General features: G+C 37.7%; 1 protein-coding gene across 11 annotated transcripts in view; it reads right to left on the bottom strand.

Moving 5' to 3' along the window:
* The window catches only part of CARMIL1 (capping protein regulator and myosin 1 linker 1), a 343,419-nt gene that overhangs the window by 35,615 nt on the left and 288,848 nt on the right, over positions 1–18,956 (bottom strand). For 9 of the 11 annotated variants that reach the window (XM_050788179.1, XM_050788180.1, XM_050788185.1 and 6 more), the window contains 3 exons: positions 7,612–7,629; positions 3,602–3,668; positions 3,145–3,341 (listed from right to left, as the gene is read on the bottom strand). In XM_050788179.1, coding sequence (XP_050644136.1) covers positions 3,145–3,341; positions 3,602–3,668; positions 7,612–7,629 — 282 coding nt within the window. The remainder of the gene's footprint in view (positions 1–3,144; positions 3,342–3,601; positions 3,669–7,611; positions 7,630–18,956) is intronic. The other 2 variants (XM_050788183.1, XM_050788186.1) reach the window with 1 other exon arrangement.

Raw genomic sequence — 18,956 nt, 5'->3', positions numbered from 1 at the left:
AAAAATACAAAAATGTTTCTTTGAGTCTGCATTTCTGAAGGTTTCCATGTTGTATAAAACTTACATAAAATAAATTCTCTTATGCTTTTCTCTTGATGACCTGTCTTTTTTTACAGGTGCTTCAGCCAAGAAACCTAGTGATAGATGAGAAATATCTATTCTCCCTTGCAATATCTAGTATGCACCTCAAATAGGACTCTGCCACAGCTTCCTTCCTTTCTTTTCTATTTTTCAAACATTTAGGGAAAAAAGGCTGGTATGGTAGCTCATGCCTGCAATCCTGGCACTTCGGCAGGCTCAAGCAAGAGGGTAGTTTGAGGCTAGGAGTTCTGAGATCAGCCTGGGCAACATACCAAGAGCCCACCTCTACAAAAAAAATTATTTAAATAATTAGCCAAGCATGGTGGCATGCACCAGTAGTCCCAGCTACTCAGGAAGCTGAGGTGGAAAGATTGTTATTGCTTGAGCCCAGGAGTTCAAGGCTGCAGTGAGGCATGACTGTGCCACTGCACTCCAGTCTGTGTCACAGAGTGAGATCCTATCTCAAAAAAAAAAAAAAAGAAAGAAGTACACAAGATTATCTCTTTCCATGAGTCACCATTTTATCAAGGATAAACTTAAGCCATTTTGCAGACAAGTTATATTGTTAATGTTATTCCATATGGAAAGATCCATAGAGAAACCATTTACTCAGTAACACCCTAGAACCTAGGTGTGTTCTAGAAAGTGTGGGTTGTTGTTGAGCGGGGGTGGGGACGGGGGTTGTCTTTTTATCTACCTACAAAAATCTTTCCCTTATTTTTAAAAAAGAAAGTATATCCCTATAAGGATATGTAATAATGGACTAAAAAAGTTAAAAATCAGTAAATTAGAAAACAACAAACTAGAATTTTTTTTGTATTTTGAAATGGTGTCAAGCTATTTGGATTCAAATGAGAGAAATTAACCAAACACAACAAAAGCCTGATCTAAAGTGAGGAAATTATCAACCAGGCAGGTAAGTTATTGTGACCTTCATCCATCTATGTCTCCAGCTATCCACCTACTTATCCAATAAGTATTGTTGAACCCCTACTATATTCAAAACCCAATGTAAGCACTGAGCATATTAGCATGAATAATAAATCACAGGCCCTGCCTACACAGAACTTAGAGACAAGGAGTAAGCTGAGAAAACTCTGTGTGATGAGAGCTGTGACAGAGTAAGCATCAGGCACCGGAGGAGGTGGGGCCTCCATGGAGAGTTGCTCAGGCTGTGCACTGTGCACAAACAGTCTGTGAGAACAACTTTCCTGGTGTCATGTGACCCTAGCTCTGCGGGAACACAGTGGGAGGGATGAGGAGGGCTTCCTGGAAGAAGCCTTGCCTTCTTTAGAAACAACTATGATCTAATGGTAATAAACTGGGGGCACTTAGTAAGGCCTGTTTGTTCAGATTCTTCCCTCTGTCCCCATGTCTTCAGAGATAAGGACATTTCTTTCCTCTGGCTATACAGAGGGCACTTCTTGAATGAAGGTTTTATGATCTGCTTCAAGGGAGAAAGGCAGGGGGAAGATGAGAATGACCTTCCTGCTTTTGCCATTTTCTCAAATGCCGAGGCACCATATTTTGGGGTAGCATGTCCCAACCTCATCAATCTGTTCTAGAGAGATTTCACCTTTGTCCACAATGAAGCCAGGAATAACAGGGTTGGCATACTCTAGGCTGTTTTCCCTTAGGGACTGTGTAACACAAACGTAAGTCCCAAAATAATGTATTATGGCCAGAGGTCTAAATAGATCTGGCTTTTTCCCAGAGCACTGGTGGACAGAGTATAGAGAAGTGGATAGTTCTCCACTATCAAAAGAGATGTAGTGGAGATGTAAAAAATCTGAAAGTAGTTCTCAGCCCAGGAGATGGAGGGAAGCAATAAGAAAAGAGATGCAGCATTACAGGGCTGGAGCTCAGGATGGGAGGTAGCCATAGCAAGGAGGAAGAGGGAGAGCTGGTGATCAGGATCGTATTCAGCTTTCTAACCTGTCAACTGATGATGTCCCAAGAAGAACAGGGGATATGAGAAGGGCAGGTTTATAGGGAAAGGTGGGATCTAAGTTTCAAATTTTTGAGCCCAAGGTACTCATTCAAATTTAGGAGGCAAGTGGATATCCAGAAATCTACAGTCAACAACAGAGACTGAAACCATGAGTTCAGATGACATCACCCAGACGGACAATAAAAAACTTAAATGGGTCTGACGGGAAAACTGAAAGGACACTGCTGGAGAGGTGGGTGGAAAAGAAAGGAGTGTGATGACTCAGAGATCAACGGGAAATCTCCTGTTGGGAATGACAGAGCTTTCTGTGTCAAGGAACTGCTGAAACATCAAGTAAGATGACGGACAGCTGAAAAGAGTCCACGGGATTTGGTCTGGAGTAACCTTGGGAGGGTGGTTTCAAGGGTGGGTAGAGACAGAAGGAAGATTTTGGTAAATTGTGGAATGACAGGAAGGTGAAGAAGAGAGGCAGTAGAGACAGTTGGCACAGGCGAACTTTTTTAATGTCTTTATAAAGGAGAGAAAAGACATTAACCAGAGAGAGACACGGGTAAACTACAATAAGGTTCATCAGCACACACAATTGAGTCTTCTACTGGAGTAGAAAGAGCAGGATGTCAAGAATCACACACCGGGACTCCCACTTAGGGCTCTTCTCCAACACTTCAGTTACATCATTTTGTGGACGGGGGAATGCATGTGTGCACTCCAGAATCAAACAATTTTTAATTACCAATTAATTCTTTTGCTACTTGTATCTTTTTTGCCCTGACACTGTAAAGTGTTAGAGACATTTATCTAGAATAAGGATTTCCTACCCTAGATAATCCTTATCTATCTAAGGATTTCCAAGGGCAGCTCTGTTCTGAAGAATTGGAAATTTTACAGCATTGTCTTCTCCACAATTATGTTGTTTTATTTAAGTGACACAATCTGTTCATTCTCCAAAATTACTGAGCACCAAGTTGAGATACTTTGTATATCTCATGCAAAGAGGTTCTAGTCTCCTCAACCATAGCTTTCATGTTTGTGCAAAGCACTTTAGCAAGACCCTCCAAGTTTCCCCAGAGAAGAAAAGGGTGTGAGAGATGGGGCCTCTCCAGTCCACCTACCGCTGCTTGGGTGGGTTGCTGCTTCTTATTCCTTTTTGGCCTTAACTTGGTAAAGTGTTCCAGCTTCTTCCCCTCTTCAGAGGGCAACTCAGAGATAAATCCCGAGCTCCGCTTCTCCTGTCTGAGGGATGGGAAGGGCGGGTCTTCGATGTGAATTGGTACCTCTTCCAGCGCTTTATCTAGATCAAACTCCATTTCTAAAATTAAAAACAAAACAAAACAAAACAAAAAAACAGCCCAAGGCCGAAGCTTAATGAATGGAGATGGATAAACAAATTCCTAAAACTAATTTTAAGTCTAGCATAGAATAGCAAACACCCATTCACAGATCACTTAACTCTTTCTCAATAATTACCCATGCAGTGCATCCATAAGGAACATCCCTAAAATGGTCTAAGGTCTTGCTGAGGGTGCTTCTCGGTGCCAAGAAAATGACTGGCAGCAGCAAAACACTTACCAAAAGCCCTAGAAACAGGCCGCAGCATTCGGCTATGGATACTCTTCCTTTTGGATTTAGGGGTCATCTAGAAATGAAATAATAATAATTAAAAAAAAACAGGTAGCCACAAAAACTCGCCTTTCAAACTTCTGAAACATTCTGGATCGATTGTTTAACTCAGTAGTTGTTTCTTTGCTTTAGAGGTTGATTGAAAGCCTGACTGAAAAGACCAAACTATTTCTAAATGTTTACAATTTCTCAAATGATACAGCTAACCTCTTTCTTTTGTTCCCCCATCCCTAACCAGTTGAATTCCACTTACATAGCTGAAAAGAACAATGAATGAATTTAATTACAAGCTGTATAAGAGGATGTTAAAATGGATACAAAAATAAAAACCAAAGACTGTAAAAATCAGTCACGAAAAACTGAAAACACTACTATTCACTGATCACTCTCACAGTAACATCAGTGTAAGCAACCCTGACCTCTTTCTGTGTCACGTCAATGATTTAAGCAGTTTCACTCTCTCGTTTCACATCTTGCCCCCAAGATTTTGATCTTTACATCATGGGCAAACACCAGGAAAAGGTGCTAGGATTCAAAAATCTGTATCTGTTGGCACTTCTCAGTGAAATGTCTTTGATCCTGTCAATCCTCTAAAAAATGAAACCCAAACTCAAATCAAGGGCTGAAACTGAAGAGCACTTTGCTAGTACTGGTGTCAACTGTTTATGGTGCAAAGCCAACCCTCAGAAAGGCACTATCTTCTCCCTCAATAGGATCACACAAATGTCAAAGATGGAGGGAAGCTTTGCCATCACCTACAGAAATCAACTCCAAGGATGAAATCGAGTTACAGAGGTGAAAAAGGCTAACATTCATGTTGTCAGAAGGAGCAGAGCCATGGACAGAACCCAGTGAGGAGGGTCAGGCCAGCATCCTTCCTGCCACATAATTCATGACCCACACACAGATGAATGGATGTTAGGGATGTTTTCACTGGTTTGATATCAGGAAATTGGTATGTGTATAAACTAGGAGGTAACGTAACTGAAAGAACTTAGTTTGCATACTTTCATTTCATTTAATAGGTTTTCATCTAATGCTTCCTCAAAAAAAAAAAAATCTACATGATGGAAAAACATTCTTTAGCTCCAAGGAGAAACTGGCTGATACTGATATTTAAAGCAAACAAATCTATAGTTTTGACAATTATGTCAGTTTTAATAATAATATCGTTTTGCTATTATGTATTGTCGAGAGAAAAGGGAGAGAAAAAAATGATTAGCAATTGTATTGAAATTCAGACTTGTTTTCCTAAAATACAAAATGAAACTTGCTGATTTGACTTTTTTTAGGTTTCGTTAAAGGCAGACAATCTGAGAAAAAGCTATTTATAAAGTAACAGGCTTTGCGGGTTCAATAAAAACTCAGCTAACCCAATGCAAATGGAAAGGAATCCAGTTTAAGGCAGTTCTCCCCAAAGTTAGCCATGCAGTTGGCTGAAGAAGTTAGTGGCCTGCCTGGTCTATTCACAAGTGAAATCTCTGAAAATAATTCTCAGGAGATACAAGCTATCAAAACATATGCTGTGTTTGGTTGCAACAAGTTCTTCAGTATTCTATCCATCTTATGCACAACCGTGGTAGGTAAAATAATCAAGAAGTAGCTCCAGATATATTTTTTAGCCAATTTCATTTAGATTGTCACAAATAAAGAGGAAAGATGTTTAAAAATGCATGGACTGAAGATGTCTTTTTTTATTTCCCTGACTCTTGATTAGATTTTACAGAAAGTGTATTCATGGGCAAAAATAGTCTAGTTTAAGTTTCCATATCATGAAAGCCTTTATGATACCAAATACATGTAAAACATAAAAATTATATTGCAAATATATTACAATTTTAAACATATAAAAATATGTACTATATATAAAATAAATGACATAATATATAATATGTACAGAAAGAATCACATTTACAAACTCATGTCCATCTGTGAACAGGTTATTCAGCTTAATTTCATTTCATAGACATAATTAAGAAACACACAAAATCATCAGGATAATTTGACGGTTGATATCACTCAAAGGGGAGCTAGTTTTCTCCTCTTGGTATTGTTTTCCAATGCTTTAAAGCCCAATATAGAAAGCTTGAATATCAGAAAAACTCACTTCTAATGTATTTCACTTGCTTTCCTTTACTTTGTGTGCTTTTTACAAGGGTAAGTAACTTCTAATTACATTTCCCATAAAACTATACCCATCATATCTTTTAGTTCTGAAGTTCTGGCACAGAGTCAATGGTCTTTTGTTAAAATAGAATTTGTAATCAGGCTAGTTTCTACAATTGGTATTAAGAAGGTAACCCAGCTTCTATATCTTTCCCTCATGGGATTTAAGTGTGACAACAGAGAAAAAAAATCAATCTCATTTCTCTCACATTTTTATTGCTTTTCTTTGGAAGTAATTCTTCCTTAGTTTTACAGAAAATGTGGACTTCCTTAATCTTATTGGCTTATTCCTACAATGCCATTACATATAAACCTAAAGCAAGAGGAAATATAAAAACGTACTATAATTATCCACCTAAGGGTATATTTAGGAGCAAATATTTAATGTTTGTCTAGAAATTTGGTTTATTTGAACTCCTTCCTCCTCCTCTCCACAACTGTTGGGTTGTTGAATTACATCCCAGAAAAAGAAAACAATCTGACTTTACCATCTTCTTTAACACGGTTAGCTCTCTTCCCTTTTGGTACCAAAATGAAAGGTCAATTTTTTCAAACTGTTTCTTAGTCCTTATTGACCTTTCCCTGACATCTGTTAATGCCTAAGTATTTTTTGAGTCAGAGAAATCACAAACTGTTCATCAGATGAAGGGGGTCAACATTTGAAAAAGAAGAGGTACATACTGCAAACGGACCTCTCATCAATCAATGGTTAACACTGTCAACTTGAGGCCTAGACAAAATTAACTTATCTTAAAAAATGAATCTTGTAAGCAATAAGGTATAATTTCCAATACCCATATCCTAAAGAAATATGAGGAAAAATGTGTTAAACCCTTATTTTAAATGTAATTTTAGCAGGAAAATCTTAAACACAGACTTATTTCTTGTCCTAACATCACAAATCATCAATAAATCCTCACTGTGGCAGACACTGTGAACAAAAAGGCCATAACTCTATTTTCTGAGAATCCAAAAGCATCAATGTCTACATTACTCTGAACTTGTACTCATTTGATCAAATTTTTATAATAAATTTTAAACTATTCTGCACATAGCTCAATTGAGATATGTCTACTTTTACTACAAGTTAAAGACTAATCTTGGAACCTTACAAATAACATAACCTTTTTCTTCCTGTCAAACCCACTTTTAACATGTAATTCCTAGACACGCTTTTTTTAAAAATGACAGTCAGATTGCTTATGTCACTATAAAAATATAAAGAGATGCTTTGTTTTTGTCACCATTTGCTCAAAAAATAATAAATAACACTCTCATTCCAAGCTCAAGAATCCATAATTACTTCCCCCTCACCACCAAGGCTGTAGAAAGAAAAAAAAATCATAACAATACCAGTTGAGAAGAAGATTAGGAAAGTTCTTCTAATATAAGAAGCAAATTATAACATCGATTTTCTACAACCCTGGGCCCAAAACAAGTAATATGACAAGAATCAGGAAAAAACCTTAAAAGTAATGTTATTATTATTATTATTACATGAGTGGAATAAGCACTTGTCTCCTCTTGAATGTTTGTATCCTCTTCATCAACACTCTGCTTGCTTTCAGACACATGGCTGGAGATATTTTAAATTCATCGCCTGTTTTGCTAGCTGAACCATCTTGTAAAATCCAATCTTGTCTCTAAATTGTTGCCTATTTCATTCAGGATCTGCAGATGGACGACGACACTACAGTCTCCTGGGAGACCAGCCAGGCAGCACAGAAGCAAATGGAGCACAAGAATATAAAGTAGTAGAGCCAGAAACCGCAAAGCCACCAAAAAATACTTACACTTGTACAGCAGAGAGTCTCCATGCAGCAAAAAGAAAGAAAAAAATATGAATGGAAAAGAGATAAAGCAACAGCATTACTAGAAAAGGGGAGGGAGAGGGATACCATTCACAAACAAAGAAACAGAAAAGCTAAAACACATAAAAAGCCTTCATAGCAAAGGAATGAGGCAGGAATGAGGCCAACATATTAATGGCTTAAGACATCCAAACTGGCTTTTTATAAGCAGAAGCACAATTACAGCTTGAAAAATTTCAGAAACGCCTAACCTACAGATATTATTTCTCTCGCTAAATGTGTCAAAGTGATATTTACCAACCCCACAAGGCATTAACCTCATTTGGGGGATAGTGGCTTTATTAGCTCCAAAGCACATAATGGACAGAGCAGAGGATGGTTATTAAAGAACCCCATGCAAGTCCTGGCTCCTGGACCACAGGACCAGTCTCAAGAACTAAGTGGGGACAGTGTATCTGCAGGCATGTACAAGAGTCTCTTCTGGGGCCATTTACATCATTCTGTGCTCACACTGCATTTTAGGAGCAGTATCTTTGAATTCTTTTGCCTCTTTAGTCATTAAAACTTTTCAGGGAAAGATCTGATGCCAGGATTCAGCACAAGTTACCTACCTACAGTGTAATTCAATATTGATGATACCTTATACCTTAGTGGGAACTTCGGTCACCTTACATTTTACATTATATCTCTAAGGAAGTTTTTTCTTTATTTTCTTTCCCTCTCCTTAGATGAAAAAAAAAAATCTCTAAATAATTTTTAAAACTCCATTGGTCATCATTAAATTTTGTTAGGGCATCCTCTTCTTATTCTGAACATTTATAAAAGAATTTTTAAAAACAAAAAAGAAGTCCAGTTATAGAATGTTAGTCTTCGTGAAAGCAAAGTGTCAGGGGTTGAGGCATCCTTTCCAAACCTCCTGAGGAAGGCCACCTACTCCTTCCACCTGGAGCTGGGGCTTTCTTTTTTCCAAGTTCTTTATTTTTCTCATGTCAATTGTTTTCAATATAAAATGGGATAGAAATACAGGGCTCCTCAATTTGTGAATGTAAATGATTTGTGTCTCTTTAAAGTAAAGGCAGTACATAAGTAAAAAGCATTCCCTATAACCATCACCATCACTGGCACCAGTATTACGTGCTTATCAGAAAGGCTTCCACTGGTAAAGTCCTGAAAAATTCTCGTTCTTCACATTTCTGATTTCATACTTGATTAGGCAATTTACTTCAAATGTAACTCATTCTATGACCCATTAAATTAGCATGAAAACATCCTTGCTGGATGAAAGGAGAAAAAGTAAAAATATATTTTCAAATATATTTTCCAGAATTGCCCAAAACAAAGACTCTTGCCCTTTCCCAACACATAGCCCTCAGAAGCATTCTTAAAGGTATGACTATGAACACATACATAAGAGTTACAGTTGATGGTTAAGTCCCACAGATGACTTTTTACTTTCCTTTTCCTTGTGAAAGATTAATTCAACAAGACAAGTAGTCTGTCCCAATTATCTACCTAAAGATCATTGTAAGTGATAGTGAGGAATCTTTCAATTGATTCAACTCCTAAAATGACAGGCGAGCAAAACATGTTCCCATGAAGATGGAAAGCATGGCAACAGACATTTCAACTTTTTGACAGAAGGAAGATCGTTAGTTCATCGCGCTACTCTTGTCCACTTTTTGGAACTCATTTAGGCCACACTGACTTCAACATCCCTCCATCAGGACGAGGGAAGGAGTATGTCTCATGCTCATGGCTTCGGCATCCAAGAACTGGGCTTGAATCCTGAACCTGCCACTTCCTGGGTTATGGGACTTTGACCAATGTTTTTGCAAAGTCAGCTTCCAGTTTTCTAGTTTGTAAAATAAATTGTGAAGATTAAATAAGCTAATAAATACAAAGCGCTTGGCACAGTGTCTGGCAAACAGTGCCAATCAGTGACCTCTCAGTGCTTCAATAATTGGCTGTGATTATGAGAGATTAATATTATCATTTTTAAAATGCTTCTATTCCCAAAGAGAGAGAAGAAAGGAGGGGGACCATTAATAAGAAGCAGATTTATAACAGCAAAAAAGTCAGAACAATCGAAAAGCCAATCAGTAGAAGAATGAATAACTAAAATGAAGTATTTTAAATGAAGAAACATCAGTTAAAAGGAAAAATAAACGCTACATGTAGCAACATGAACAACTCTCAAAATATAATATTGAGTGAAAAAAGCAAGTTTCAAAAAAGATACAAGTGGTACAACGCCATTTATGTAGACTGTAAAACATGCAAAACAATACTATACACTGTTCATGAATACATGTATGTTTGAACACAAAAAACAAACAGGAAGTGTCCAACTAAACTCATGAGAGTGCCTCTGGAGAAAGGGGAAGAAGTGTGAGACTGTTAGTAGTGGTCAAATGATGCTATTACATTATCTTTGATGCCCTGTATTATTCAAGATTCAACAAATGCTACTGAGCACCTACTGTGCATCAGGCATTCTTGGAGAAAGGGGTGGGTCTAGCAGTGAATAAGACAGATGAGCTCTTGCACTCCTAGTGTGTGTGTTCCAGTGTACATTGGCAAAACAAACATTCCAACATGTTAACAGGTGGCTGGCTCTTCAGGGTGGTAGGAACACAGGTATTTGGCATTTGTGAGTAATTTTTGTAATTTCTTAGGAATGCCCCAAAAAGTTTATTTAGGAATACTTAAAGAAATCACTCTGGTCATAGCATTGACCGATTATCTGGACTTACACTACTCTGCAGACACTCTAATAGGAGCCTGTCTGAATGACCATAGACTTTCACCACCTTTGCTACCTCCTGATGGGTAACAATGACAAAAACACCAACCAGATCATAATAGCTTGGGGGTGGAAAGTGATCAACTATAACACAGGGAAAGAAACTTTAAAGTTTCTTAAAGTAACTCGGAGTTCTTCTGTATGTGTAAGTGTTTGATAAGCATTAGTGCTATTCTGTGGAAGTGTTAAAAAGTGGCTGGCTTCCTGACATTCAGGAACTACTGTTTTCCAGAGACCAAGAACTCGAATTAAATAAAAATTCCAGTGCCACATCCTCCTTCTTCATGTTCTTTATCATGAACCTCACATGTAAGGAATTTTTTAAAAAAATTAATATTAACCTTAATATAATTCACTCTATCAGAAATACACAAATGTTTTGCCAGTCATTTCAGCACCTCCTTTTAATACATAACTGAGATGGAGACATGATGGTCAGAACTGGACAGACTAGGTGAAGTGGGAAAAAGCCAGTTAGTTAGAAAAATAAGGAAATGAAGGGTTTACCTCTAAGTAAAAAAGAAATAAGCAAAAAAAAGGATTATTATTATTATTATACTTTTTTTTTTTTTTGCTTAGAGGTAAACCCTCCATTTTCTTATTGCTGGCAAAAAACTGGCAGAGGTGTCTTTTGGCCACTGTCTCATCAGTCCTCCCTCAGTCTGCAGGGGAAGACAAAGCAGAAAACCTACAAGAATTTCAACTACAGAGTCACCTCATCAAGTACATTCACTTTAAAAAATGAGTTTAGAATAGAAACAGGAGGCGTGCAGGCAGAGATACATTCTTTTTATCTAATGGCCAACAAATGTACTATAGCATCCTTTCACAAAAATTAATTTTTTTTTCATTTTAAATGAAAATGGTTTTCATGTAATATACAGCAGAACACTTTTTGAAACATCTTAAGCAGTGTGTCAAAAACACATGATAGATAAATGGGACTAATTTGGGTGACATAGGGGAATGCCTAGAGAATGACTCAAAGGATTTCCTTTAGGTGCCCAGGATCCTCTTCCTGCTCCCCCTGGTCATCCCTGGGGAAGACAAAATGAACATCTCTTGGGTGAAAAACACAAGCCAGGATTCTGTCTTGTTCACCTCTAGATCCCCAGAGCCCATAGAGGACTTGGCATATAATGGGCCTTCAAGAAGTGTGTGTTTGAATGAATGAATTGAACACTGCTTTAATCCAGTGTGCTCCCCACATGCAAGTTCTACAGACTTGTTTAAAAACAAAATATTACCAGTACTAAACATTGTTACCAAAAAGGGCATTTAGGCACAAAGATAAAATAGTAAGGACATGTTTATTATAAAGAATAGTCCTTTACAGACATTTATTTTCATGAAAAATCTGGCGTATTTTTTCTATTTCTTGTTACACGGACAAAAACTTCCTCATGGACCCTAGTGGTTCATGTATTGATGTCCACCTCTTTATTTTTTTATTTTTTAATTTTGAGACAAGGTCTGGCTCTATCACCTAGACTGGAGTGCAGTGGTTCAGTCTCGGCTCACTGTCCAACCTCTGCCTCCTGGGCTTAAGCCATCTGCCCACCCCAGCCTCCTGAGTAGCTGGGACTACAGGTACGTACCACCATGCCCAGCTAATCTTTGTATTTTAGAGACGGGGTTTTGCCTTGTTACCCAGGCTGGTCTCCAATTCCTGAGTTCAAGCGATCCTCCTGCCTTGGCCCCCTAAAGTGCTGGGATTACAGGCATGAGCCACTGCGCCCGGCCATGATGTCCACCTCCCTAAACAATACACTTTTCAAATACACACACCCACTCTTTTTCCCCAACTATTTATTTTTAACATATTCAAATTTAGCAAATTAAAAGGACAAGTATAGTCTAATAAATACAAGTATACTCTTCACTTAGATTCAGCAATTGTTAACATTTTGTCACATAAAATTACTTTATTTCCTTCATTCTCATCTCTCTCTCTAACACAAACACAGAAAAAAAATTCTGAACCATTTAAAGGTTGTTGACATCTTGACATTTCTCCCTTAAATACTTCTGCATGAATATCCTAAGAATTATATTTTCCTATATAACCATACATTATTATCAACATCTAAGAAAATTAACAGCAATTGCATAATATCTAACGTACACACTATAGTCCATATTCAAATTCCCCCAACTGTCCCTCAGGTGCCTTAAAACATCCCCTTCCATTTTGGGATCTTAATAGAGAATATACTCATTATATAGGGTAATGTCTCTTCAGGCTCTTTCATCTAGCACATCCTCCCTCCCCACTCCCATCCCCACCTTTCTTTTTCATAATACTGACTTTCTCCATGAATCCAGGCCAATTGTTTTATAGACTGCCTCACACTCTATATTTGTCTGATGGTTTCCTCATAATTAGATTCAATGAAACATTTTTAGCATTAATACCACATAGGGGACGCTGTGAACTACTGAATGAATCACAGTGATTGGCATATATGTCAGGTTGTTCCAATACTGGTAAGACTGACCTTGATCCCTTGATTAGCATGGGGACTCTCTAGCTGCGCTCCATTGTAAAGTACTCATTCCCTTGGTAATTAATAGTAACTCTATGAGGTGATACGTTTAGTCCATCTGGATTTTAAAGCAACTATTGGTAATCCTTGCCTGAATTAATAGATATGATTGGAACTGCAAAATTATAACTTTCTACTTCTTTCATTATTCTTATATTTATTAGTTGCCATTCCTCTGAAAAGAGAAACATTTCCTCTCTTAAAATCCTCTGTACTGGCATTTCGATGTTTTCTGAGTATTACTATGAATGCATGGATCTCTATTACTTCAATGTATCTTAAACTACTATTCATTATTCTTTTTGGTGCTCAGAATGTCTCAGTGAAGTCCTTTCAACTGGATTTTCTGAGCTTTGAAATGATCCCATTGAATTTAGAGCTAATCATTGCTTTTTGATACAAAATATCCTAGACCTACCTTCCCTGTTTAATGAACTAGATTATAAAAACTAAATACTTACTACTAGCTTTTCAGCTCAAGGAGAAAACTCAGTAATTTTTAATTGACTTTTACCCTCAATATCTAGCCAAACAGTATTATCACATTTGTAGTTAAAAAAAAAGTAATTTTTGTGCACTTCCATTTAAAAAAGTCTGAGATGGTGTAAATCTCACTGAGAAAAAGAGATACCTAATTCTTTCTAAGACAATTGTTGGACAGCATAAAGTCTTCCTTTGCAAGCCTAGAAAGAAAAGGTATAGGGAAGTCATAACTCTGAGAAAGCTGCAATAAATCGATGGACAAAAGGAGGAATGATATGTAGAGATTTAGTGATGTGTCACATTTCCTACTAAACACAACATTAAATCCAGCTATTCATGCTACACTCATTAACTTTTATATCCAGAGTCTCATTTCACATAAAAGTTAAACTGGCATCATGATGTTAAAACAAAAACATTTAGGGAATAGCACTGATGAGAGACTATTGTAAAGATCATGGTAGAGAACTATTTTGAAATTAAAATGGTTTGTTTCCTTATTTTCCAGATCTGCACAATTTTTTGATACAACAAAAATATTTATCTTCCTAACTTTGTCACGTTTTCTCCAGGAAACAGGAAATACCTCACTTTTTATTCCTTGTAACTCATCTTGCAACTGATGCAAAAGTGAAAATTCATGTTTGAATATTCTCCTTAAAAAGCGAATAAAATTTAATACATTTTTCTTAAGAGAAATCCAAAAACAGAATTCTCTGGCACTGATTCCAAGCAAATATCTTGCCACCACAATGTGTGTGACTCCTGCTGGGCACAGAAACACGATGTTTATTACTACAAGATCAGGTATATGTCCCTGTAGCATTATAATTTTTTAAAAAGTGGGAAAATTCTTTAATTACTTTGTTGCACTATTAAGCATGATGTTAATCCAATGGTCATAAAAACCTGAATAGCATTTTAATATTTTCTTTATTGTGAAAACATCGAAACGAAGCGGGAACCCCACTGAGTATTAAACTTGAGATATTTTAAGTTGCAATCTTGGAAAATCCATGTTAAAATGGAAGGCAAAAATTAGGAATTTAGGAGAAGATTTAAATACTCTTGTTTAGAATGGACATCATAGTTCAGTGACATCAAGATGAATAATCAAAATTAGCCTAAATTCTTCAGGTAACACATTTGCTCCCTTCATGGAATATCAGCTTTATAATAATGACAAAAATTAATAAATTAATAAATAATAAAAATTAAATAAAAATAATTAATTAAATTATCCTAAATTGAATAAAATATTAAATTAAAAATAAAAAATAATAAAATAATAAAAACTAATAAATTTATAAATTTAAATTTAGGATCCTAGTTACAGAGCTGTGGTAATCAATCAGTAATCAGAAGATCTGGTTCCCATACTTTTTAACACAGAGCAAGTCGTTCCCCAAGCTTTACTGAAATTAGGTCCTCAAATCCCAACTCTTCAACCTCAAACAGAACTTCAGGGAAAGATGGCTTACCACCAAAACTCTGAAACCTGCTCCAGCTTGGAAACCAAGATTTTCATCATGCTCAGTTTAACTCCTTTTAATCAACATCCCTACTAAATGAATTCTAAAGAGAGATTCTCAAAAGAGTGAATTCTCAAGATATCCCTCTCTAAATTACAGATCAATTATTTTGATAGCTATTTTTCCATAACTTCAGATCACCATTCATACACTCTATTCTACCTATGAGAACATCTGTCAAAAACAATAAGCAATGTTTTTTGCTGCTTTTGATCTTTGGTGGCTTTGATCTCGTTTTAAAATGAATTATCGATTTACAGCCAAGGTATAATGAAAAGTTGGGTACATTTTCTATCAAACATATGACTTATATGCCACTAGGGCATTATTTTCTAACAAAACAAAACTGGCTTTCGGAGTATAATGAGGGCAATCTCTTAGCTGTTGTTTGATTTAATGTTAAGTGGAACAAACCCCATATGACTCTTCCATTGACATTCTCCAACTTTTAAAGTTTCAACATCAAATAACCACAAACAGGTGGCCAATTCATTCAGTTACCTACAGGGAAAGAGGCCACACAGTGCACAACCAGAAGCATCACTAAGGTTTTGATGGACATGATAAAGAATGCTCTGAAATCTTTTTCAGAAAAAAAGTCACTTTGGAATTGTTGAATTGAGTTTGGCATTTGGGGATTTCCATTGAGTACACGGCTCAAGGGCTGAAGTGGATTTGAAGCTGCTTTCAAAGAAAAACCCTGTCTCGATTTGCAGGTACCCACCCAACAGCTTGGCTCTGGCTAGAATGTCTTCTGTCTGGACAAGAGAAATGATCACATACCCCAATTTGGATAATCAAATGCTAGATCTAAAACTTGCAGCACTAGTTTCCAGGTTAAGGCTCCAACCTTAGCCAGCAAGCAGAAGAGAGCACCATGTGGTCCTAGGCTGGGAATGGATCCTTAAGATTGCTGTATTAGAACTCCCTCAGGTTTTCTTTCCTCTTAAAACTCTGTTCACCCCACTTTATCTTTTTAATTTCCATTAATTATTAAATCTGCTACCTAAAATAGTTTCTCAAAGAAGTCAGAAACACATATAAATCCAAGAAACACATTTATATAAGGCTATATAATCTAGACAAGAATTTATAAAAGAAATCCCTTGCAGTTATATTTGGAGCATGGAAGTAATTTTTTTGGTCTAGTTTCCAAGTGTGATTTTTCAGAATGAAAGTCAATGTGATTTTCTTCAGCACATACATTAAAGGCCAAAGCTAAAAACCATTTATTTTATATTTGATTTTTTTTTTAAGGGGTAGGCTTGTGATAGAGGTTTGACCTCGGCCCTGAGAGATGGGAGAAATCTTAAATATAAATTCCAGTAGTGACAGGTTTCCTCTGAGGCACATTTAGGGAAACTGAGAATTTGACAGGCCCACTTCACTCTCTGAATGTCTACATGTGAGCTGAAGAATGAAGCTTAACTCATCCCAACTTTAATTGATGTTTCTAAACTATAACAGTATAATTAGAAATTTAGACAGAATCACTTAATTTATCTACTGTGACCTAATCTTAAATGGTCAAAAGCATAATGTGGAGTGGAGTCATACACTAGTTATCTTTCTCCCTCCACCCACATTTAGGCCACTTCTTTTTGTCATTCCCAAATTTCAGCCCAAGTAAATCCACCCTACTTGTTCCCTCCTCAGAAAGTCTTTAATCTCAGGGAACATTTGGTTAAACCTAAGATTCTATCAGGCAAGAAGGAAAACTATCAAATTCAAAGTTAGGGGAAGAAGTGCAGCCTGATTTAACCACAAGGGCTGAATTTGGAAGGATCACATGTGTTATTATATGTATGGGCAGCTTCCAGAAGCAGAGTCCTCTACCCCGGATCTTTCTGCTGTTTCCATCAGTTCAGGCATCTACAATCCACACCATTGCTTGCCCCATAATTGGAGGAGGTATGGATTTGCTACCATATGTTAATATCTTCCCCAGTTCCACGGAGAATAACAATAAACCTCTATAAAGAAATAATTGGCCTGTGGGAGTAAAGATACTACCCGCTGAACACTCAGTGTAAGCCCTCAGTGCAAAGGCTCTTTCCCACCACAAACCTCCCCTGGGTCTTTGTTCCTGTGATTCAGGCCAGCCTGAAGACCATGAGTTCTGCATACAGAGAATGTGTTTGAGAGTCAGATCGTGTGGAGTTGGGCTCTCAGCTGCAGCTACTCCTTATTGCAATGCGATGGGGGAAGGTGTGTTAACATCTCTGACTTCTACGAGTCTCATCTGAAAAATGGGTTAAAATAGCTACCACACCTGGCTGCTATGACAAAGCACTGGTTACAGTGGGTGGGTGGTTTTAATCTCTTTCTCCTAAGCAACTTGCTGACAGCTTGGTAATCTATAATCTTCTCATTAATTGAACCACATCAGTTTAAAGATAACTTTTCCATGCAAGAATTATTTTCTATAGCTCCCAGATTAATCTGCTACTACTGATAATTATTGATGGCATTAGCTATATAGAAATCAGTAACATGGCCGGGCGCGGTGGCTCAAGCCTGTAATCCCTGCACTTTGGGAGGCCGAGACCGGCAGATCATGAGGTCAGGAGATCGAGACCATCCTGCCTAACATGGTGAAACCCCGTCTCTACTAAAAAATACAAAAAAACTAGCCGGGTGCGGTGGCAGGCTCCTGTAGTCCCGGCTACTCGGGAGGCTGAGGCCGGAGAATGGCGTAAACCCGGGAGGCGGAGCTTGCAGTGAGCTGAGATCTGGCCACTGCACTCCAGCCTGGGCGACAGAGCGAGACTCCATCTCAAAAAAAAAAAAAAAGAAATCAATAACATGTAACTCCAGTTCTTTCAAGAAGCATGCAAAGAAAACTCATGCAAGTAATTACAATTCAAAGCCAGGAGGAGAGAAACGAACTTTACTGAACAATTTTGTGCCAGGCACTGCTCTAGATACTGGGGATATGTGGTCAACAGCACAAAGTCCTGGCCCGCCAGAAGCTTATACCTTCACGAGTAAGATCACTTCAAGTTCTGATAAGTGCTAAGATAATATAATACGCAAGGTGACTGGAAGGCTTCTTTGGCTCAGAGGATCAAGGACAACTTCTGAGAAAGAAACACTGGAATTGTGACCTAGTGAGAAGACAGCCATGGTACAAGTTGGTAGAGAATATTCCAAGGTGAAGGAACAAGAGCTGAGATGGGAGCCTGGACAAGTTCTAGGGAAAAGCAAGAAAACCATCAGTGGCTGGAGGGAAGTGAACAAAGGAGAGACTAGAGTAAGATTAGGAGACAGAGACAGAAGGCAGACCATGTAGGACCTTATGGACCAGGAGGCTTATTCTGCGTACAATGTGAAGCTATCAGAGGATTTGACACCTTAGATACCGATCTGATTTCCATTTAGAAAACTCTTCTGGATACTGAATAGAGGATAGATTGACTGCAGAATCAACAGTGAAGGTAGGCGTGTGAGGTACAAGCCTGTTTCAAGAGTCCAGACAAAAACCAACATATCTTGGATGAGGGAGGGAAGACAGATTTGGACAGTGAAAGAACAAGAGAGATACTGAGACTGACAGGTAGAGTTGGGAACAAATGGGTAGAAATAGAAAGTCATAAAGCTGACGGTGAAGCCTTAGGAAGGGAAGGCGGGAACGCAATGATTCTATTTGGGACATACTATATATGAGATACTTTTTGAACAGCTAATTGAAGATGTCAAGTAGGAAGTTGAATATATGTACCTGTAGCTGAAGGTAAATTTTTATTTTTAATTTTTTTGTGATGGAGTCTCGCTCTGTCACCAGGCCAGAGCGCAGTAACATGATCTCGGCTCACTGCAACCTCCGACTCCTGGGTTCAAGCAATTCTCCTGCCTCAGCCTCCTGAGCAGCTGGGATTACAGGCATGTGCCATCATGCCCAGCTAAGTTTTGTATTTTTTGTAGAGACGGGGTTTTCATCATGTTGGCTAGAATGGTCTCAAT

This window comes from Macaca thibetana, chromosome 4, assembly GCF_024542745.1.
Source record: "Macaca thibetana thibetana isolate TM-01 chromosome 4, ASM2454274v1, whole genome shotgun sequence".
Classification (NCBI taxonomy): Eukaryota; Metazoa; Chordata; class Mammalia; order Primates; family Cercopithecidae; genus Macaca; species Macaca thibetana.
This window is presented reverse-complemented; position numbering and strand designations above follow the sequence as displayed.